At 44.7% G+C, this 24,344-nt stretch overlaps 1 protein-coding gene across 2 annotated transcripts in view; it reads right to left on the reverse strand.

The window, feature by feature from the left end:
• SOBP (sine oculis binding protein homolog) overlaps positions 1-24,344 on the reverse strand; it is a 166,093-nt gene that overhangs the window by 2,491 nt on the left and 139,258 nt on the right. For both annotated transcript variants that reach the window (XM_070796005.1, XM_070796004.1), the window contains one exon: positions 17,137-19,092. In XM_070796005.1, coding sequence (XP_070652106.1) covers positions 17,140-19,092 — 1,953 coding nt within the window. In that variant the 3' untranslated portion in view covers positions 17,137-17,139. The remainder of the gene's footprint in view (positions 1-17,136; positions 19,093-24,344) is intronic.

Here is a 24,344-nt window from a genome sequence, read left to right on the forward strand (position 1 = left end):
GAAGAAGTGTCCCTCTCTGTGGGTCAGCCTGAAAGGTGAGCCACTCACATCCCTTCCTATCCAAACCCAACGTGGGACTCATCCCAGTACATCAGGTATGAAGGACGGTCACCAGGAAAGTGGGGAACGCCCATCCCAACTTCCACCACAGATGTCGGGCTCTGCCTCTCTATCTTTACTGGCTTATTTCATTTGCTACCAGTTTCTTGGCTTAAAATACAACCTCCTGAAGACACTCTACCATCACCCCTAGGAAGCAGCCATTTAGAAGTTGGCCAACCAAGTTGTAAAGTCCCTGAGGTGTGGGGTAGAGTCTGTTTTGTTCACGTCCCTACACCCAGGGACAAACGTGTTCAGCTCAACACACATTTGTCAAATGAATGGGAGTCAAACAACTCTTGTCCCCCATGTCCCCAAACAGTACTTTCTTCCCCCCTGCCCATAAATGGAGATGTCAGAAATGTGAATGGGTAGAATTTGGCTAACATGATGTGGTAGCAGAGGGATCGTAAACATCTTTACAACTGTTGAGATTATTCCTAGAACAATGAACAAATAATTTCAGGTGATAGAATGGAGAACTTGAAGAGACCCCAGAGATAATATACACAATTTCCTCATTTTATAGACGAAGAAATAGAGGCTACAAAGAGACCTGGAAACGTGCTCAGAGTGTCTGCAGCATGAATTTAGCGCAAGTGTGAAGAGGTCAAAATGCCCACTGGGAGGACTACATCCAAGCTTGTGCTTTGAACCCTGCTATCCAAATCCTGGTGTTAATGGTAACCATAATAATGACCAGCCAAAAAACAAGACTTGAAAATCTGAATGTGCATGACAGGAAATGCCTGAGTTCCCCAAATCACATTAAATCACCAGATCCGTGTGCATTTAATATGTATATTAAATAACCAAAGTGAAAATGCAAAACACCACAAATATGCAATGGGAGTGGAATTACAAGGCCATGGAAACCTTTTCATTTGGCATGGTCAGATTTGGAAATGTGGCTATTTATCTCAGAATAAAGAGCTCACTTTAATTTCTTTTCCTCTTATTCTTTCTCTCTCTCTCTTCTTTCTCTTTCATTCCTTCCTTTCTCTTTCTTTCTTGTTTTCTTTAAGACAATGGTGAAAAAAGGTACCAAAACAAAAACACTAAGAGCCACCATCAAATAAGAGGTCACAAAGGACTGAGACGAGAACTTGGAAACTGATCCAAATGGACAGAGCATAGCTTTTCTGGGGAGGATTTATTTTTGTGTAAGAAGCACAGCAAGAAACTTGCTGTGAAGGGAGGAAAGCCATCCCTACCTCTGGGCTTGGGACCAAGAGTGACCAAATCTCATAGTCAGAGGGGACCTCTGAATCCTTTCTTTAAAAAGGAAAATAAAAAAGGTGTTTAACGCTTTCTTCCAGTGACTGGGAAGCACCACCATTTTGAATTACTCACTTAAGAATGCTACAACTGCTTTTTCAAGGATATAGCTTTTTTCTTTAATGTGAGCATGACCGCCTCCAAAGGGGAATATGTCTCAAATAAGTCTCCTTATATTGAAATCGCCTTTGGACAAAGGCCAAACACGGACAGCAACAGCCTGCTTGGAGAAAATCTCCAGGCTTTCATAAGGGACCAGGAAAACGGGATTATAATGAGAGCCATTCTGGAACCTTAACTACAGCGTTTGCCATCCCAAACACTATAATAATCATTATTATTCGCTGGTATCTATTATTGTCTGGTAAATAATATGTGTTTTCCCCCAAAGTTCTAAAGGGTGCAGCTGCACCGCACTCTATTTTTTGCAGCCCCACTCCTGCTGCTCGGAAAGCCTCCTCACACCAAGCTTATTTTAATGGCTAAAGGCAAGATCCGTGCCATTTCCTTCCCTCTCCCCACGCATGTGCCGAGTCTAGGACACCCACCCAGGCAGGATGGTGGTGTTGCCGAAGTGCGAGTTGCTCTCAGCGGATGATATCTGAGGAGGGGGTGAACTGAAGGCCTCCTCCTCTGTCCTCCTGGCTCTGGCTGGTCAGGGCAGCCCCTCTGTTGGTGACACAGGAATCAATGAAAATGAAGAACCAAGCTTGGGAGTCACCTTCCTGAGAGCTACTGGCTGGCAAGGTATGAAACTCAAGAGTGGGGAGGGAGTGAGCTTGGGGTTTTAGAAAGTGCTCGTGGCAGGAAGTTCCAGGGCCCGAGCTGACCCTTGCCCAGCAGAGACATCATATGGGACAATCTGTCCTCTCTGTCTAAATTTCCTGATCTGAGTAAAGGGGAAAGTTCTACAATAAGTGAGACAGAGATGTAGACTATAGTCCAGCACGAACCCTCTGCAGCCGTGTGACCTTGATTCCTTAACCCCCTGAGCCTGGATTCTTCCTCTGTGAAATGAAGGCCTTGGTGAGATTTTCTATCTTCCATCTCTCATATTCTGTGACTGTATTTATAGGATCTTTGGACCGAAGCCATCATCAAGTATGGAAGTACACACTGAGAAGAAAGACTATTAACATCTCTACCCTGAAGTCCTAAGTTTTAGAAAAAGTCTCCTTCTTTCTATCTCTCTCTCTCACACACACACAGACACACACACTCCTCTCTTAAGTGTCTCTTAATGCAAGCAGTTCTGTTTGTGCCTCACGTTTGGGTTTTCCTCGAACTGGGGGTTTGCTGAAGGCAGGACAGCCCAGGGCCCTGCCACATGGAATGTCTCTCACACACACGCACGCAGCCCATCCCGTGGACCACGCAGGCACCATGTTTGAAAACCGCTCCGCAGTGCACGATCTCCGACAGGCACAACAGCTGGTGCCCTCAGAACTCCAGGCCCAGCTGCCCGTTGGCCAGAGAAATGCAGTGTCTCCTTCGTGGAGTCACAACTGCATGCCAAGTGCACTGAGCGAGCCTCTGTCCACCAACACTTTCCCTTTTCATGAGGACAGCACTGCTAAGGCCGACTGAGTTACTTTTCCTTTATCACACGAGCACTTTCAGAGCACAATAGAAAACAAAAATAGGCCTGAGTGTTAATAACTTAACATTGATGCTGTCAGCATACAGTCACTCTCACCTTTTCTTCTTTGCCCTTTACAGCCTAACTATCGGCTCAGCGATAATGAATTCGTCTGCCAATCCAGGAGACTTGGGTTTGATCCCTGGGTCAGGAAGATCCCCTGGAGAAGGAAATGGCCACTCACTCCAGTATTCTTGCCTGGAGAATCCCCATGGACAGAGGAGCCTAGTGGGCTACAGTCCATGGGGTAGCAAAGAGTCCGACACAACTTAGCGACTAAACAAGATAGATGCAGGTTGCATTTAAAAGGAAAATTTCTAATTTACACATTCCCAAATGTAAATGTGTAGCCACAGAAAATGTCTTATTCTGTATTCCAAGGAAAAGTGTCTTACTCTGTATTTTCAAGATAATCCCTCCGTGATACAAGATTCCACCTCTGTGAGGAAGCCTGCCTCCATTAATCTAATCCATTTTCCAAACTTTTATTCTTCTTTGATTCCTTAAATACCTTTGTCATTAGCATAATCAAAATCCTGGAGGTCTGTCCTGTCTTCTAGAATGTAAGCTCTCCAGGTCTGTCATATATATTCCCCAGAATCCAAAATCCTGTGGCATCAACCCTATGATGTGCACGAGATGCCCACTGCCAGGCTGGCTTGTCTTTGTCCAGTTATCCCGGCCCTGCCATGATGCCACTCACTCGGGCACGTCGGCCCATCACTTATCACAGTTAAATACAGCTATTACGTGCTGGCTTCAGCCATGCTGTTTATCTGTGACAATAATGAGTCCCCAAGGACTGGACTGCTCTCAGGTAGCTGCAGCTATTCTGGGACACTCACAAGGGGAGAGCCCCATGGTCAATGAACAGAGCTGCCTGCACTGGCTGATAAGCCCGGGTGTGACGCCAGATCGTGGTCTCTGCACCAAGCCCATCCCGGACAGGGCTACAGCTTGGGAAGGTTTTGCCAAAAAATGGTTCCCTTTTTCCTCCATCCACCATTGGTTTGTGAAGAGTTCTGAAATGGCTTTTACCAAGCTGGAAACCATTTTAATTTACAAAGTACATGGCATCTCTTTTCTTAGAGCTTGCTTGCTAATTGATGAAAGTAATTTTAAAACATCGCTTCTTGTTTATAGCATGATTGCTTTGGGAAATAACCCATGATGAGAAGGCTGTGGGACCAATGGTAAGTTCCATCACTGCTGAGCTGCCCACCCCACAGCTCTGATAAGCTAAGGTTCATATTATCTAAAAGAAAAAAAAAATTAGACCAAACATAAGGCCTTGATTTTTTTTTTAATAATTTTCCTCCTTAAGCAATATCTCTTATTTTACTCTTTAATCAACAAAAATTCCAACCATATAAGACCCCCAACGGGGATAACTCCATCTTTAATTCTTTGTTTTACAAATTTAAGTTTTGTTTTTCTTTGTTTAGCTGGTTCTATGAGTCAAATGGGCAGAGAAACTTGTTTATTCACACGAGTGGCCACGGCTATCTCTCGCTGACCTCTAAAAGATCCTGGGGGACAAAGAAGCCTGAGCTGCAGAACCCCTCCTGTGCACTGCAAAAGCCTTTATCTTCTCCCTGGACAATGGATCTTCTTTAGCCACCTCAAGTCCTTTCTAAAACCTGAGAGTTTAAGCAAAACAAATTACCCTGTCTCTGGTCCTTTTCTAAAAACAGGCAGGGATTCATGACTAACTGCACACATTTTTACAAATGTGCTGGAGCAAGTGGCTACATCCATTCATGAAAGAGAAAAATAAACAAAGAATTACATGATATAGCTAATGTTTTGCAAGAAATTTTGGAAGAAAAGCCTCGATCCCTATGCCCCTTGACTTTCGGGACCAAGCTCTTCCTGTTCAGTTTGGGAAAATTGCAGTGTTTTCAAAGAGTCAAATTTTAAGGAGCACTTACTTTATGTCAAGTATTGGACTAGGCACTTTTACATATTTATTTCACTTGAAAACAAGTGTATTTTATATACTGATTTATTGAAACAACAATGCTAATGAAGTATTTATCACTGTCCCCATTTTACAGATGAGGAAACTTTGCCAAGAACTTACTTGCTCAAGGTCACCGGCTAGAAAGGGACAAATCTGAAGTCCAGCTCCTACAACCCCAAAGTCCACGCTCCCCTCGGAGTGCTGCCCCCTAGTCCAGGTTTCATCTCTCCCCTTCCTCCCCCTGACAAGCAGATGTCAAAGCTGGCAGAGGCCTTAGAGACAAGAACTCCAAGAAATTATTTGACAAGAAATAATAATTGCATTTTCATTCAAGTCCTAGCCAATACACAAACTAGCTGATGTTGGCTCATGTGCCTTCCAAAAAATCTGCCTTGGACACAAAAGTAGATGTTTATTGTACTAAGATTGAGTTTGTTATTTATTTATATAATCTGAATGAGGCAGTCTAAGTTTAAAAAAAAAAAAAAAGGAAAGAAAGAAAAGATAAGAAAAAAAAACTGAGAGAAAAAGGCAGCTTTATGTGGCAAGTAGCTATTGTCTATGGATTAACAGACTTTAAGATTTTTAGGCTAGGTCTGGGAAACAGGTCTGACACTTCATTTATTCTTTACAACCAGCCCTTTAGCTGAAAGACAGAAGGAGAAATAGAGAGAGAAGGGCTTCATATTTAAGGAAACTTCATGTGAAAAATAAGAGCAAGCATACTGATTCCCGGCCGCCCCCTCCCCAACAGACAATGAGATGGAGTGTGTGGCTAATGATTGTTTTTCTCCGGCCTTTCCACCCAGATACTCAGGTACAACCTATTTCCTCTCTGAAATCAGCTGCCCGGTGTGAGGAAGCAATGCTGCAGGTGGCAAATGTATGATTCTGGTCCTTGGCACCAGGTGTGTAACTCAAGCAGCCCAGGTCGTATCCCGTGTCCCACTGTGGGGAAAGGCAGAGGACTCAGGTTCTAATCCTGGCTGCACCACTCTGTGACCTTGAGCTCTGCGTGCTCTGCGTGTCCCAGTCTCTGCTTATAAAAGTGGAACCAGACATCTTAGGAGGGTTTCTGGAATAGTTTCCCTAACTTCCGAGGTTGGTAGCATGGAAGTGTTTCATGACCTCCCATGACACGTTGAGGGAAGAAGTTCTGGGCTGCAGGCGTTACCCCGACAATTCTTATAATGAGCACCTACTATACATACGCCAGGAACCTCCTGGGCATTGTACTTCCGTTGTTTACACTAGAGCCCGATAATTCTATGAAGTGGGGCTTATTACCTTCATTTTTTTTGTATATAAGACATGCTCAGTGGTTTTGCAGGGACACTCTGAAGCTAGGCTGCCAGTCAGATCCCAGGACTGCCATTTACTGGCTAGTGACTCTGGGTAGGATATTTAACGTCTCTGTGCCTCAGTTTCTTCATCTATAAAATTGGTTTAATAACAAAACCCCAGAGGGTTGTTGTGCACATATAACATCTGGAACACTGCTTACATCTAAAAAGGCTGCAGGAAATATTAGTTATTACAACTGTTTAGTGAGAACGATGTAGGCACAACACAGTTATAAAACTTGTCCAAACTCACAGCTGGTAATAAGCAACATAGCCAGTTTCAGACCCAAGCAGACCTCACTCCAGCCCCGGGCTCCTCTCCCAGGCACTGTAGCTTTTCTCATAAGACAGGAACTCGCTTTCCTGGGTACCGCACATGCACCACACTCTACCTAGGTTTCCTCATCTGTTCTTCCCAGCAACGTGATGAGCTAGGGACTTAGGCTCCAGGAGAGAAACCACTTCCTCCCTCAATCATCCGCTCTGCTGGGATCTGAACACAGGCCGGCCCAACCTCAAGGCATAGGTGTGTACCCCTAAACCAGACACTGCCTCCCTTTCCTACCGGGAGTCCACTTCACCACGAGGAAAAGTTTCAGAAGGCCTTTGGTCTGGGGAGTTAAAAAGATAAAAGGACATCTCCCACAGTCACCAAACTCTTTTAAAAGTACCTGCTGGCCCTGGGGGGATCTGATTCAGCTTCTGTGAAGATCTCTCCCGGTGTCTGACCTTGAGCAAGCCACCCAAGCCTGTGGCTGCTCTTCAGTCCAAAGACAGAGCTTTGGGCATCACTATGGCCACTGTCCAGGCTCCGCGTCCATCCAGGGACGTCCCTTGCTAGGTGAGCCACTGCCTTCCTTGAGCACCTAAGAGGTGACTGACAGCCTGCACCACGCCCCGCCCCAGCAGCCTAAGGTTCAGAGCAGCCGTGGGCTGGGCGGCGGTGGCGGCGGGGTGCTGTGCTGGTGGGTGGTCAGAAGGATGGAGCCCTATTTCCATGACAATCTGGGGCCTGAACTTCGGGATGATCTGTCGTCTTGAGGTTTCCTTCCACTGTGTGCCATGAAGCCTTTTAGGCCTACTCTGGGCTCAAAGAAAAGAGTCCATCCTCCTTGTGCATTGCTACGATGGCTTTTCATACTTAAAATGTGGATGTGGCAGTGCTCATCCCCCCATGTTGCAGCGAGAACGTCCTGCCATGTTTAGAATTCACTCTGGTAATTAGCCTGTCATCAGAATGCAGGGATCAGCTTCAGCGATGCCAGTCTCTCTTGCTTCCTTTCAGTCTGCAAACAGCTGCTAAAGGAATTTTCCTCAAACACAGACCTCCAGCCATTCCTGACGTTGCCTGATGTTCTGAGCACAAGCTCCACGACCCCCTGCTCCACTACCCACCTGCCCTCGTCCAGCCTCCCGCCTCGCCCTCTCTGCAGCCAAGTCCTCTGCTCTCGTCCAGCCTCCCGCCTCGCCCTCTCTGCAGCCAAGTCCTCTGCCCTCGTCCAGCCTCCCGCCTCGCCCTCTCTGTAGCCAAGTCCTCTGCTCTCGTCCAGCCTCCCGCCTCGCCCTCTCTGCAGCCAAGTCCTCTGCTCCAGTCGGGTGCAGGGGACAGCCCTCCCTCATGTGGCTTCTCTTCTCTTCACCTGCGGCTTTTGACACCCTACTGCCTCCCCTATTCCCCCATTCCTGACTGCCAGTTTACGGCCCTTCTGGGTTTTAGAACCTAACCCCAAATTCACCTGCTGTATGGAGCCCTACCATGGTACCATTAACTACGCCCTTCCTGACCCTCTCTTCTCATTCATGTGCCCATCCTGCCAGCCCCAAGCTGGGTACTAAGTTATGACAAAGTGTGAACTGCCTGGGTCCCTGCTCTTGTCAAAGCACTCTGTCTATAGTATCACATCCATTCGCAGGTTCTGCATGAGGCTTGTAACAGTGACCTTGATTATTTCTTGTCTCTCTCAGGTCACTGGCTCCTCAAAACAAGTCAAAGACTCCTGCCACGCCCTCTCCCACTTTTTGGCTTTTCTCTTCCTCCCCTCCCCACCTTCCTACCTCCCTCCCTCCTTACCTCCCTCCCTCCATCCTTCTTTCCTTCCTTCCTTCTAATTCTTAATAACAGCGTCTCCTGCATGGAGTCAGTATTCAAGACAGTTGGTTGAAAATGGATAAGTTTTACCCTCTAGGGAAATAAATGAAGACTAACTTTGAACCATAATGAGTAAAAGGGGATTGCCTCCCTTTGTTCGGATATGATTAAGAGTTTATTAACTTTTGTGGATCATGGTATATTAATTAAGTAAAAATTAAGCATTTCAAATACAGGATCTTTAAAAAGTTATTATTCTGTACATCAAACACACACACACACACACACACACACACACACACACACAGCTGAGACAGAGAACAAGTTGATCAGAGGATCAGACAGTGAGAAGTGCTATCAAAATCACAACTCTGAACCAGTGACTACTCATCTTCATTTTCAAGGTCATATGGTTTTTCCACAAAAAAATTTTTCATAGTTTTTCTGTTAGTATTTGGGAGTCACATTGCTCAAACCCTGGTGGATATGAAAATAGACATTCAGTCCCATGCTTATGATGCCATCGTATTAAATGAGAGGAATGGAGGGACCTGGATATATTTTTGGTTTGGCAAATTGTAGAACTATTTTTTTCAAACATTTGGGGTTTGGCTAAAACCAAAACTTATTTTGCCAAGCACTTTGGCCTTAATTTTTAAACCCATGTGTATTTTAAGAGAAATTCAATCTATATGTTTCTGACTCATTTACACTTAACTCATGAAAATGCTGTTTGGTAAGAGCTAGTAGATGTCCAAGCAAGTTTATGAGCCCTTTTAAAGCCTTCTTTCCCCCATTCTTACCAGAAAGTTGTATTTTGCCAGCCATAAAGAGTGTGAGCCCCAGAGGCCTGTGGTCAGTTTGAAATTTATAACTTCTGAAGGTTAAATGGATTTTAAGTTTGGAAAAAGGTTTTTTCCTCCCCCTCTCCTCTTTTTCATATTAAGTACTCAAACAGGCTACTTATGATAAAGATGGGATCTTATGTCTCAGTTTCTGATGGCTGAGGGTGAATAGTAAAGAATTCAATCTAACCACCAATAAACTGTCTCTAAGACATGTCAGAGGAACAATATGACACTTTTAAGTTCCTACGAGCACAGATTCCAATCCAACACTCTAATGGAAAGTTTTATTAATTACTCTCAGGATAAAAAAAAGAGGTAGGAATCGACATAATTCAAGTTGAACATTTTACCTTTGGGGGATTTGGTCATTAAAAAAATATCAGAGACAACCAATCCAGTTCATGACTTTTTATACAGTTAAAAAATAAGCTGAATCTACTAAAAACGACATTTGAATCAAAACCAGAAAAGCAAGAAGAACGTGCATGCGTGTTGCAGTGACTTCACCCTCTGTCTACTATACGCTCAGTTGATGCTCAGATACCACTCAATTATAGTATTTTAGCAGGAGAAATCTTTTGGATAAAGTACTTAAAAACGGCTTATAAATATTTAAAATAAAAGCATCCAACAAATCATAATGACAAAGTTTTACATTTAACCACATGTGCTCCAAATATCTTGAAATTACTCTAAATATGGGTTTAAAATATCAAAAGGGCTTGTTGATGGGATGCAGAACTTTGCAGAGAAACCTAAACCTGCTCATTCTTGCTCCCACAACACCCAATATGCACAATTTTTAAAGTGTGCATGTGTAGATTTCCTTAGAAAAAGATCATGTTACGGTTCTGAATTTCCAAAACAAGAGTTGAAGGATGAAATATAGGGTTTCCCCTTCTCTCACCAAATGCAGCTCAGCCACGTTGCTTCCAGATAATTTGTTATTGTAGGTTGGCTCAAATTTAAGACAGTAACATTTTAGAAACAGTTGGAGAACTAAGCCAGCTGCAAGGAGGATATCATTACAAATTGAGACACATGTTGTATGGGAATACCATTCATTTTCAATACCAAAAACACGCCTGGGGAAATAAGCCATGCAAATGAGGGAGAGATATACTCTTTAATTGCATCTTTTGGACATGAGGTCAACGTTTCATATCAAACGAGTCCATAAAGTGTGTTTCTCCCTTCTGTTCTTCTGTCACATTCTTACTTCCCTTTCTACCCAAAACAAAACACAGCTTGCTATCACAGAAAGACAACAAACCAGAGGTTCAAAGGGGGAAATGATGAGACAACCAGCATCGCAGCCAAGTCTCTGGATGGAATGAGGCCGGGCAGCGTGAGGCAGCTTTGATTGTCCCAGTCCTGACCCCACACCCGCGTGGCCAGGCAGCTCTGCTCTCGCGTTCCCGTCTCCCTATTCAGACTTGTGCATTGGGTAAAATCGCACAGGCACATTCTTGCTTATGGCCACAGCGTGGTCCTAGGAGCTCAGAGCTAAGGGATCTCAGGGGCAGCTTGAGGAGGGTCCAAATTAAGAACGTTTAGTACATGCAGGAGCTTTTCAAAGCATAGGAGATTTATTCCAACGTTTGTTGTTGTCATCCTTTGCTTCTGCTCTAGTCATTTTCACTAGAATCTTTTAAATGACTCTTGAAATAATTTGCATGCGTGTGTGCATGTTTCCCCTCCTTGCTGATGGCCTCATGTTCCCCATCCTGACCCCACCCTGATTTTTCCTCAAGCCGAGTGCTGTGGAAATCCACAGATCTGGAGAACTCCTCTCTGGGGTTAGTATTTAGAGCTGGCATCTGAGATGGCATTTACTCCTTTTTCTTGAGACTAAGACCATGTTAAATGATGCCAGGGCTAAATTGTTTATCTTTTAAAACTAATTTATTTGTTTCTCTTAAATAGATTCCTTTTATGTTTGTGAGGCATTTCAAAAAAAAAAAGTTTACAAATGCAGAATGCATTTCCTTAACATGCATCCATGTATATTTATTTAAACCAGCAACAAAAGAATACAAAACAACTCTGTATGGGAGAGGGTGAAGGAAGATTGAACGGCGGCCACCCTCAGCCGCTGACACAATCCCTTTGACAAGAGAGTCTGGGAAAGGCAGTGTATTGGTGGTGGGGGTGTTCCACAACATGAGGTAAGTGTTTCATGCTGCAGAGTGTTTTGGTCCTCAAACACCTCTGCCCCCCACGATGCTTGTCTGCATGGAGGTAGGTGTAAATGATTGAACCAGGATGCCCAGGCAGTCATTCGAGCCAGCAAGGGAGCGATTCATTGGAAACTAGATGGGGAGCTTATTTCCAGTGCCCTTCTGGGCCATGGCTTGTTAATAGCTAGTCAAATGCCTTCACCTTTCCAAGCACACTCTCTCCAGGTGAAGAAGCATGTGCTAAGGAACAATGGGTATTGGTGGTGCTCCCAGATATGGCCACACCAGTGCTCTGGTGTTTACTGATCTACCCAATTCTCCAACTCGAGCCATTCCACTCCCTTGGCCTTAACAGCAGGGTTGATGGTTTTCCAGTGAAGGACAGCCGCTGCCTACACAGCATAAACTTTGAAAGGCCAAGTGGTGAAGAAGCATTGAACCTGTTCCTTTCCTTGCTTCCCTTTTCTGCTTTCCCCACAGATACTCACAGGTTATAGTAACTTGAAGAAAGGTCTGTGACCTTTTGCATTTTGTCACTTAGGCAATCTTACTGAGACAAGGGTTACATTATATGGCTGTAACAATGATTTTGCAATATTAGGTCCACAGCAAAAATTGCTAAAAGTAAATTCCAAGTTTTAAGGGAAATTTACAATTAATTCAGCTTCCTCAGAGTAACAAGAAAAACTTCCACTCAGATACTGCTTGGTGATCACATAAAATAACCCTGCAGATACGTCAGATATGTAAGATACTTTTTTCTGAAGTCAAAAATCTATGAACTGCTCCTCCCAAGAAAATGCCTCCACTCACAGGCACATAAAGCTTTCCACAAAATTCCAGGGGGAGTGGCTGAAGGCTGTGCATAGACTAGTTCATGGAGACCAGCTTTGGTCGGGGAGCTGCCACACAGATCAGGATCAAGTCCATGACTCATGCCACACTGCCTGACCCTGGAGTCCTTGCTAAGCATTTCTCTGGCCTCACTCTAGTCCCAGCCCTGTTGAAGGAGGAGGGCTGTGGTATATCTAAAAGAAATAAATACCCGATCACAAATGTCATTTCCTATTCCATCATAATTTGATTGAAATAATATCTAAAGTCAGATGCCTACATATTAAAACCCTCTTTCAATCTCCTTGTCCTAAAAGTTAAAAGAGACCCAGCAATACTAAGCGAGATGTGTCTAAGAGCAGCTTTGACACTGTTCATCCATAAGTCTCTCCTTGATCCATAAGTCTCTCCTTGATGAGTCTGCAATGATCATAGCAAGCGCTCTCTCCGGTTCTCACCACTCACGTGTGTGCATGACACAGACCTGGCCGTTCCTCACTGCTGGCTCTTTGAACCACCTGGACCTAGAGCTGGGCAGCCATCTGCATCCCAACAAACAGGCAGAGCTGCACCACCAGGGATGATGTCGCCAATGAATGTTTCCAGTAACTAAGTACTAGCACATTAAAAATCTTAAGTCTGGCAGAGAATCTGAGCACATCTTATTTGTATTGACTTCCTCTTCTCAGTCGAAGGGTTTCCTCTTTTACTTGCTTTCATGGTTGGCATCCATAGTCAATTTCGACTATATGGACTTGACTTTGCAGACAGCCGACTCTCTCAAACTTAGCTGGAGAAACTGAACTGGCAAAAAGTTACTTGTCACCTCCATCCTTTGGGCTTTCCTAATGAGGCGAGTCCCCTGCCCTCTTCTTGAAACAGTCCTTTCGGGATTGTGGCTCCGTGGTCAGGCTAATAATTAAACTCTAAACTCCCAAAAGTCAAAACTACACCCCCCATCCCTTCTTCAGCCCTCTCAGAGCAAACAAAAAGTGGAAGGAACTCCTGCTGCTGGAGTTAGGGGAGCATCTTGGAGTGGGAGCTGGGGACAAGACTCTCAGATTTTCTTTCTGGTCTTAGAAACACGTAAGAAATTTGGGGGCCACAAAGGTGGGGAGTTCTTGGTCTTGCCACTCCTTGGGAATGGAAAAAGTGAGGATGAAAGGGTTACTCATGGTACACATTTTTTCCATTGATTATTTTACTTAAAGAGAAGATGTCATTTCCCTGGAAAATCAAGGAGGGGGGATATTTTCTTTTGAATAACTTCAAACATTTGCAAATGGTTACTGTGAACTCCCCATTGTACCATAAACAAGTGTAAACTGCTGAAATTCAGAAAATGCACAAATACAAACAGCTATCCCCCAAACTCCAAGGCAAAGACAAAGAAAGGAGTATTCCATTTATAAATGGAATTCTTTGTGGAGAGAAGAGTTTGGGAAATGTTTATACATTGTTTTCCTTATTATTTGGAGGGATTTTATTTTCAGCTTACAGAAGCTGCAGAACTGGTATTTGGCATCTTAAAAGTTGAAGATTAAAGGAAGTTTCCAACCTTTTAAAATCTTCAACTAAACTTAATTAGTTCTGCATCTAGGAAAATATCTGCCTATTTAAATCACTTGTAATCATATCAACAAACAAGAATGCATAAAGTCAGGTAACCAGGAACAGAAACAGTCAAAAGGAAAAAACAAAACCCTGTGATTGCCGAGAACTAGCAAAAATGATGATTTCTTTGAAGGTAACAAGCAGCTGCCTGGACTACTGATTTCAAGTTACAGTCTGCTTTGAATCTATTTTAAATGATTTTTTAAAATAGTCATACTGTATGAAAATTGTGGGCATAGCAAAAGGAATGAAAAACCTGGATGGCAGTTACTGACAAACTCTATGCCGAGAGAGAATACGAGTCACCAACAAGCTCAAGAAGAATCACTCACCTCCGCCTCATCTACCCCAACTCAGCCCGGGTTTGCTTTTGGTTTTTAATGCTTCCCCTTTGGCTTTAACTTGTCACCAAACAGTGTTCATTGTCAGGTCACAAAAGTCATGCAGTCCTTTATTTAATGGATGCATTTCCAATTTCTGTAACCACACATGGGCAGGGTTTCTGAAGGCATAGAAGAAAAACAGCTCCACGTGTGCAGAGAAAATCAGGAAGGGTCAGAGGATGTGAGGGAATTACAGCAGGTTGAGACTGTGCTATGAGTTGACATGGAACTACAGAGGGCAAGAGGCGATGTGATTTAGAGGGGCAGAAGCGTTCTTCCCCCAGCTTAAATCACTTGCCTTGTCACCCCACTGTAGCTGGCAAAGACTGAGAGTCTCTAGGTTTAGAGAAAAGCTGTAATTTCTTGGGGAAACCCATCATAAAAAAGAACTTTCCAATCTCAGGGGGACCGTAGGCGATTTCGTCACTGCATCTTCTAAAATTGACTGAAGCCAGGTTAATATTTTTAGTAATGACTCTGGTCCACGTACAAGACCCTTGCCTGATTCCTTATTCAGAAATATATATCATCGAAATAGCCCTCATATATTTCATGCTTTTATGTTCTTTTGGCCCCATGCTACTTATGGACTAGTGACACTCTCCCTGACCTGGTCACTTCTCACTCTAGTAATGGTAGTAAAAGTTTTCACCCTCCTGCTCTTTCTTTAATGTCATTTGAATGAGTGACACTAGAATGTGTTTAAAATGACAGTTCCTGATGCTTTTTTGGCTTTCTAAAGGCCATCACTTTTTTGGTAGTACATCTTTGCATTACTCACTGCTTTGTCAACCAGATTAAACTACGCTGGTAGAGAAATTAGGGCCATTTTCAACTGAGGTGACTAGCAGAAGGCTGAGACTGTCTTTAGAGAATAGAACTTGCAGATGTAAAATCAAGGATTGGTGAGCTGAGTTTTAGTATTCTGCTCCTACTGGCAAAGCCATCAATGAAAAAGGAAGCCTCAAATTATGAGAAACCCTTCTTGCATCATCCATCAAGGTCCCTTTCACGGGCTCCGAGCTTCCCAGGCAAACTCCTGGTTACAAGTCAGGTAAGTGTCTGGGTAAAGGTGCTGACTTCGAGAGACAATGGTTTGGACACATCACATCAAGTGTTCTTGTCCACATCTGTATTTCCTACTGTGAAGTAATGGGTTGGTATTCTCGTTTTTTCATTGTTCTTGCTGAAAAATACAACTGAAAATGCTAAAAACAAACAAACAAAAAACCACTGTCTAAACACTTAGAGAAGCTGGTGGGTAGGCTTAGTTTTTATCTAGGAAATTTCCCCCAAGACAACTGAGGTGAATGAAAGAATTTCATCAAGTAGGATAACAAAGGGACCAATTAATATCTACAGTGTATTCCCTGGAGTCAGACAGCCTAAATTTGAATCTCAACTTACTAACATGGAAATCCTGGAATCTTGGGCAAGTTACCTAATTTCTACACCTTAGTCTTCTCATCAGTAAAATGAAGACAACTGCCAAATGAAACCTGACCCAAAGACATCCTACTGAAAAATACTTAGAGAAAGACCTGCACATACAAATATGAGCCACTGTTCTTCCTAAAAGGTACACTTCCTGCCAGACCTCCTTCCTCCCGGCGTACACCGCCACCAGACTGAAAGTGCCTTGAGGACAGGCGCTGCCCCAGATTCACTTTGTCCCCCGCCCCACTCCCCTGACCTCCGCTCCTGGAGAGAGCTGTGCACAAGCTTTGTGCTCAATAAATATTCATTCCCCTGCTTTCCTCTCCATAAACAGCTGATAAACCCCAGCAGAACATTAACTGTCCTTGTGGACAGAGGAGAGCACCCAGGATTTGGGTCCAGGAGGCCCGAGTCAAATACCAGTTCCCTCACTTACCAGCTTTGATTTGGGCAACATCTCCAAGCCTCATCTTCATCCTTGTAAATGCAGACAATGCTTATTCAACCAGGATTGGCGGGAGGAACAGGCAGCCACACAGGCTCACTGCCCTCCCCCTAACTGAAATTCTGGACTTGTTATTCATGGTTCACTTGGTATTAATGATTCCTGCCCCCGCCCCCCCAAGGTCAGGGATGTGCACTCTCACCCACTTCAATGACTGTTGCCCTTTTCTCTGCCAGAGCCTCCCACTGCTTGGCGAGGTGAGCAGCCCATCAGCTGAGCTGCTGAGTCCCAAAAAGGGGAGAAAGCAAAGCTGGTCAGTGATGCTTGAGGCCTAGCCTGGGGAATGCTGGTTGGTGACAAATGAAGGAAGAGATCCCAAGAACAGGAGCTGCTCTAACACCTGACCAGGCAAATGGGGCTTCATGGCCTGGGTTCAGTTGGCATAGGCATCTAAGAAGCTTAGATTTTATTCTCATCTTGCAAATGGAATTCCCTGGTTATTGAGCACATTTGGTGAGTTGGGACATTCTGCCAATGCCTGTACCAGCTAGCTCCAGGAAGTGGCTCAGCTCACCTTTTACTACAGTCAGTCTATAATCTCATGACTGAACACGTACAGGTTCCGAGTAATCGTTTGCTCCTTCCTCCCTGCATCCTCCTCTACTTACAGACAGGAGCCTAAGAACAAAAGTGTAATTAGTAGACAGTGTTTCAATTCAGGTTCAAGACTGGGCTTTATCACTAAGTGACCTCGGGCATGGCACTTGCTATTGACTCAGTTCCCTCAGCTGTAAAATAGAAATTGGATCAAAATGATGGTAGTATGTGACCATACAAGGCGAGGTGTACAACACATAACGTAAAACCATGATTGTCAACACAACTCTCTCTCCCTCTCTATCCCCTTTGCACGCGTTTGCCTTATAAGAAGTAAGGAGCAGTGCACTGACTCGTGCGGAGAAGAGCCCCGGTGAACATACAAACCTTTTACTTATTCTGATTTCTAATTCGGAGGCACCTCCTTTTGAGTGGAGGCTCCAGGTCCTCGGGCCCGGCGCTGAGCATGGGCGAGGAGATGATGCAAGGCGCCATGGCAGCCTTCTCCGCGGGTTTTGGCACAGGCTGGATCACGCAGCCCGTCTTGGGCAGCATCCGCAGAGCGTAGGCGTGGTCCTCGTCCGCGGGGTTATTAAGGTTCGGGTCTGACTTGTCGCCCCCCGCCAGAGCCTCCTCCCCCATCAGCTTTTTGGCCGCCTCCCCGTCCAGGTGGCAGTTGGAAGCACAGTTGTTCTCTTTGACCGACTCCAGCTCGCTCACCGCCGGCTCCTCCGGCGACAGTAGCTTCTTGGGGGGCGCGGGAGGCGGCGGCGGCGGCGGCGGCGGGGGCTGCTCGGGCGGCGGCTCCGCGCCCTTGGCGCCCTCGGCGGCGCCCCGCGTGCCGTTCACAATGACATTGCAGGCCGCGGCGGCCTCGGGGCCCGCGGGGGCGCCCGGGCCCGGGTCGCCAGCGGCGGGCGGGCTGCAGTGGCCGTCCCTGCAGCCGCCGCAGGTCCTGCGCTCGGCGGCGCCGGGTTCGCGCTCCGCCTTGACGTGCGCGTGCAGCGCGCGGTGGATCACGTTGTGCAGCCGGGCCCGGTGGCCCACCGTCAGGTCGATGACGCCGTCCTGCGGGCCCTGCAGCACGCCGCCGGGGAAGCCGAGCTGGCCGCCCGCGCCGGGGGGGCTGCCGGCGCGCCGCGTCAGGTCCACTACCTCGCTCCGGCCGTGCTCCGCCGGCGCGGGCGCCAGGCTCAGGGCCTGGCCTGAGCAGCCGGGCGGCGAGTCCGCGGACTTGGACGAGCCCTGCTTGGAGTCCCGGGGGGACAGGGAGTGTCCGCCTGGCTTGCCTCCTGCCGCCGAGGAGTCGCCGGGGGCGCTCGGAATGAAGTTCTCCCCGTTGCTGGAAAACCCGTTGGGGGGCTTGGAATCACTGACATGGGGGACGGGAATGGGAATGGGGATGGGCACGGGCAGGGGCACGATCACGGGGTATGGCACGAGCAAGGTGGGGGGCGGCACCAGCGGGGCGAGCGACGGCAGCCCGAAATTCATCATCTGGGGCACAGGCATTGGGCCATTTGGCATCATGCTTACCGGCGGGAAGGGGAGACTCGGCAAGGGTGCGCCGGGAGGCGGCGGGGGCAGCAGACCCGGGGGGTTCCCCGGCATGGTCGGGGTGCTCGGGGGGTGGATGTGGGGCGACAGCAGGGGCCGGTGCATGGGGCTGGAGGTGGGGCCCAGGTTCCTGGGGCCGCCTGGCGGGGGCCCGATGCCGGGGAGCATGGGGTTGGACAGGGGGCTGTTGGGGTTGGAGGCGTGGTGCGGTGGGCCGCGGATGAAGGGCGGGCGGAGCTGCTGCATGATCTGTTGTTCCATGAAGATGGGCAGCGGGACCGGGCCGCGGTTGGTCATCACCATGGGAGGGCTGCGAGGCGGGACTCCGAGGGGAGGCCCGATGCTCGCAGGTGGCTGGACGGAGACAGGAGGGATGTTTGGCGTCTCGCTGATGGGCATGGACTTGGGCACTGGCGTAGGGATTTTAGTGACAGAGCAGTTGGCAGTGTCAGATGGAGAGACGGTGGTGGACGCCGATGGGCCAGGGCCCTGGCTTTGGCCAGCTGCAGCCACCGGGGAGGGGGCCTTCCTGCGAGCATCTGTTAGAGGGATATTCCAAGAGTCTGGAGTGAGCAGCTGCACCCCGGTGCCTTCTGTTTTATTTTCCATGGGAGGGTGTAATGTGCTGCACAGCCCAGCTGGAAGATTGGCCTGTGTCTCTTTGTAGAAAATGTCCATTTTGTACTGATTGAGACATTTCGCGCTGCAGAACTGAAGCCTTCTTTCCCCGTCCCCAAAGTCCAGGTATTCTTTTGTGTGTCTTATGTGCTTACACCAGTCACATACCTACAACACAGTAATAAGAAAAAAGATAAGCAATCTACTTTGGTAGATAGCATTTCATGTTTTACATAGAGGTTCTTTTCAAACTTTATCATAATTTTTCAACTAGGTGGAAGTGTTTCCTTCTAAAAGGTAAAATTCTTAAATGTTTGTAAAATGATTTCTCTTTGGAAGCCAGAATCGCTTTATAAATATTAACTCTTCAGACTAGCAATTACCACCATCTCCTATTTTAAAAAAAGAAAAAGAAACTGTTGTTCCCCTTTAAGCATAACTTAAAGGTGGATCTGACAAAGAGTACATATACCTGCCCATATATTTTCCGCAGTCAAAGAGGCTCATTGTTCATGCAAATCTAGATAGTTTTGGTGAAAAGAATTCTCCCAAAAGTTCAGTGGGCTTTGAAATATAGACCCTTAAAATTCTCCTCACACAAAGTCACTTTACACTACTGACTGTTGGATAATGCAGTTGGAAGGGGTGTGCTGTGTTAACCAATAACACAGAGCACTGAACATCATTATGTCTGGCTTCCAAGGGGAAACTTGGAATTAGTCATGAAGTCTGTGTGAGGTTTAGCTATTCCCAACCTGTGATGTTGCAGCAAGCTAGAATTATTTTTTGAGCTGTTTGCCCACTCTCTCTCAGTAGTCAGAATTTTTGGTGACATTTCTTGGCAGGCAGTCTTATTTAACAACTTTTCAAACACCAGAGAACGTTTTCCAAAAGTTTTTATGGCTTTTCCGCCCTTCAAATCTACTCCTGGCAAAAGAAAGACATCACCAAATTTATTTTAAAGTTGGGCTGCAGAACTAATTAAAGGCTGAGAGCTTTTCCCAATTGGAAATCACTAGACATCAAAGTTCAAAAAATAGTCATTCTCGGCTTCAGAACCCATTACTTTGGAGAAATTATTGTGATTTCATTAACACATTAATTTTGCAACACCATCAGCTCTCACAGATGGTGAAGACATGATCTACAATTCAAATATGACTCTTGTTTGCACAAATGTCTTTCCTTCATATGGCATTTTAAACAAGAATTAATATGAGTAATCTTGCCATAGCTATAAACAGATAAACAGATGTCAAAATTTTCAATAGTTCTTTCAGTGCCTTACTTTTTTGACTGAACATTACACACACAATCTTTTTTTCTTTTTTTTTTTTTGGTCATTTCCTCAGCACTCAAGCCATACAGCAGGAGAGGAAGAATTCTGAAACACAATGCAATGGTGAGTTCATTGAATCTGAATCTCTTTTCAATAAAGCCCTGGTTCCAGTATTGCTCTGAACGGAGCCCTGTTTTTGTTGAGAAGGGTGTCTGTTGTTCTGTTGCTGGTGCATGTTGTTTTTTTTAACTATGGCAAACTGATAGCATTAAAAATGATAAATTTTAGTAATGATTGGTCACATAAACAATGCAAAAACAACATATGTTGGGCATTTGATTACTCATCTCATTTAACTCTCAGCTTTCCTAGACTGTAAACAGTGGTGGCAGGCTAGTATGTGATTTTGAGTGTACACACTCATGGCAGATGTGTCTGTATGTGTAAATCCACTCTTTTCCTTCTCACTTTTCCCCCTGATATTGCAGGTAATATATTTGATGGTGTGAGACTGAATAACACGTACTTATTGGCATACATTAGTTTTTTGTTTGGTCTCATATCAAAAAACCCTTTCAAAATGCTTGTTGCAAAAACAAACAAACAAACAAAAAAACAATGCTAAGACACTCCTGTGTTTCATTACAGTGTTTCAAGTTTCTCCAGAATTGAGAGTTGTGTTTTTATTTTTATCACAGTTGAGATGTCTAGTTTACAAATAAGCACAGAATTGCCTCTGATGAGAAGAGACACACACAATCTCTCAGACTCTTAAAATTCTCATCTAGATAAAGGCCAAATAAACTATTGAAAACTTGATGCTCATAAGTTATTGATTTTAAAACCTGATCATTTTTATAAAATTAATGTATAATGACATGACATTTACATTCCAATATGAAATAAAGCCACCAGATTCTGTTTCAACATTAGGAATCCATAGAAAGCCTAAAATGAAGCCTAAGTGAAGGATCAAATATAGCTTCTTTAATCATGAACTAAAAAAACAAACATTATCAATGAATTAAACTAATTAAAATAATATATTAAAATTTCTGGCATATTTCTTTTGGATCATATTTTTTAACCATAAGGGGAAAGAGTTTTCTGAAATCCTTAATTGGTTTTCAAATTGCCAGACTGAATTATTTGCCTCCAGAGGATTCCTATGTTTCCTCAAGCTAAATAAATATTTTCAAGTAGAGTAACAAAAAATAATCTAAATATAACTTAAATGCTCTCCCTTTACTTCCTTCACTTTCAATAATTCATTGATGAATAAGGAATGCTTATAGATCTATCCCAATTATCCAAGGAGTGTTCTCCACCATATTTTATTTATTTCCTCATAAAAGGAATTACAGACATCAAAGTTCGAAGCAGATTCTGTTTTATCAGGCTTTCCAGTTAAAGCAAAAGCCTAATGGTTACCTACTTGATTTTCTGCAGCATCCCAAAGGGTTTACATAATATTGTGACAGTTTATGACTATCTCATTTTGGGTAAGAAGTGTGAGTGTGTATGCTTGTCTTATTACATTTCAATTCTGAACACTGGTCTAAAAACACAGTAAAGCAATCTTTCTGGTGAAGCGAAAAATTATTAGAGGAAAAAAATTGTCACTTAATACATAATGAATCACGTCTGTCTTATAGGACACATCGTTTAAGATTGGGTCAATGAATTTATGGCACAAATGGCTATATCATGTGAAGCAATAAAATGCAACACATCATTCATTCTACATCTAACTAATGACACACTTCTCATAATTAAAGATTTCATCATAAGAGCCTGAGCTGATTACTTAAGATGTAGTAGTTAGGTGAAAAATATATACTGTAGATCTTTCTCTTTAATAAAATAACATTTGCATATCCATGAAATACATAGCATGTGTCTCATAAGCTATGGTTTTTCTGAATTGTGGTGTTATAGGGTATCCTTCCCGTCTTTTTTTCCCACAGACGGCTTTAATTTTTTCTTTTTAACCTTTTGAGGCATTATTTTTTTCCTCATTATGCCAAGAAGTACCAAAATTCCTTCAGATATTTTAGAAGATAAAGAGTAAGAAGTGCAGAGCTCAACTCACTGGGCTCTGGAATGATTTCCCCTAATTCCACCCGGCTTTGTTTCTGTTGGAATCTGGCCTCTTTGGTTCCACTTCTCCCCCTAACAGGTCCCAGATTGGATGGAGCTGAGGCTGAAGCTGTTTAACGATGGCAATCTGGGGACCGAACAATCAGCTAATGCGAGGCCTTTGAGCCAGACAGCTGAAATGCTTCGTATCACAAATACATAATGTATCACGTGGAAGACAAAAAGATCACAAAGGAGATAAACAAATGCGTATTCCATTCAACCCTATAACAGCAGTCCTCAAAAAGATTAAATTTACCTTCCTGGGATGTGTCCAATTCTAAACAACAGAATGAACATTTCCTTTAGTCCATTTAGAGTATTTATATTTTGGTGGCTGACTGCCAGGGTAGTACTTATAAGCTCAGTGGCCTGATGGATTCACTCCTTTCCTGTGAAATAAATGTGGCAACCTACACCACTAAACTGCTCAAAAGACACTGCCTCAGCAGAAATATCACTTGCTCTTGATACAAGAAAACTGAAAAGCAGGACTTCTGGTTCCTATAACTCTTTCCATCTTGTATTTCCCCTGGAAAGAAAGAAAGCTATTCATGTTGGCAACTGAGCCTTTATTTTTATATAAACGTCCAAAGTCAAAGCCAAAATATGCCATGAGGTTACCCACATGGGCACAATATATACACTCGGCTGGGCTTAGAAGAAGATTCGGGTAGTGAGGGAGGGGGGACAGGGTTCCTAATTAACACATTAATCAGCTGTCAGCTGTGGGAGTGAAGTTCATCTTCCAGTGGAATCCACCCACCACTGCCTTCTGAGTGGTGACCAGCATCAGGCAATATTAAGAAACTCTTGCTGAAATCTTTCTTACTGGGCAAAGACATTTGCAGCAATGGAACAGTAAAAAGATATTAGCAAATCCTTGAATACCATCAACAACTTGAAAACAAAACAAAAGGTTCCTGTGCTCCTGACTTTTCATGAATACAGCACTCAGGTAACAGCTCAGAAATTGTAGCTGCTGTAACCAAGACGGGAGCTTGCCATAAGAGGCTGATTCTCTAGATCTTGGCCTGTTGAACACAGCATTGATCCTGCAGTCCAGGCCAGCTCAAAAAATCATGAGCTCACCTAGGAGTGAAGCCAAGGAGGCTGGACAGACATGGACCACAGGGGTGATCACTGTTTTGAAGGGTTTGGGTCTGCTTTACCTATAGATAATCACCTCATAGCATGAATTAAGGACCTTAGACTGATCCTGCCTGAATACCTGCTTTCAGCTCAACCCTGCAGTCCATGGCCCCAGCACCAGCTGTTCCTTTGGATTCAGGCTCTGCCTTTATCAGAGCCCTAATTTGGTGCACTTGGGCAGCAGATTGATTTGGAATCAGAAGATATGGATGTGAGTTTGGGCTCCATCATTTTCCAGCAGCACAGCCTTACGAAAACATCAGCTTCAGTTTCTTCGTCTGTGAAATGGAGCTAATAGTAGTGATGGGTAATGCTGGTGTACTGGGCATATCAGTGACCTTTATGGAATATTTTTTCAGTTCCTAACCTGCCTCCCTCATGGTTGTTGATTTCCTAGGAACATCCCATATGTTTAAGTTCAGTTTAACTTAATGGGAGGATGTTTCTAATGGCAGCGTGAGGAGGAAAATGAAGGTTTTCATCCAGGCTTTCCTAGGAGCCTGCGTGTGTTTGACATAGAATGGAGCCTATCTCTCTCTGGGCAAACACATGCTGAACCTCACAGAGCCAGCTCCATCCTGCCACTCCAGGGTGAAGAAGGACTGTCTGCAGAGACAAGGAACTGGATGACAGACCTGTGTGAGTCCCACTGCCCACCCTCCTGGGAAGGCCTTATTCAGTTCCTGCTGAGCCCACTTTTTCTAAGGCCAGTCATTCTCCAGTTCAGGCAAAAGCTTGAAAAAGCAGCACGGCTGCATGGAAATGAGTGTTAGAACCATTAAGATGAGTAATTCCTCTTAGGCTCAACTGCTGTTTGAATAGTGGAAGCCATAAACTGTGCTATTCATGT

The sequence above is a fragment of the Bos indicus genome, chromosome 9 (assembly GCF_029378745.1).
Source record: "Bos indicus isolate NIAB-ARS_2022 breed Sahiwal x Tharparkar chromosome 9, NIAB-ARS_B.indTharparkar_mat_pri_1.0, whole genome shotgun sequence".
NCBI lineage: Eukaryota > Metazoa > Chordata > Mammalia > Artiodactyla > Bovidae > Bos > Bos indicus.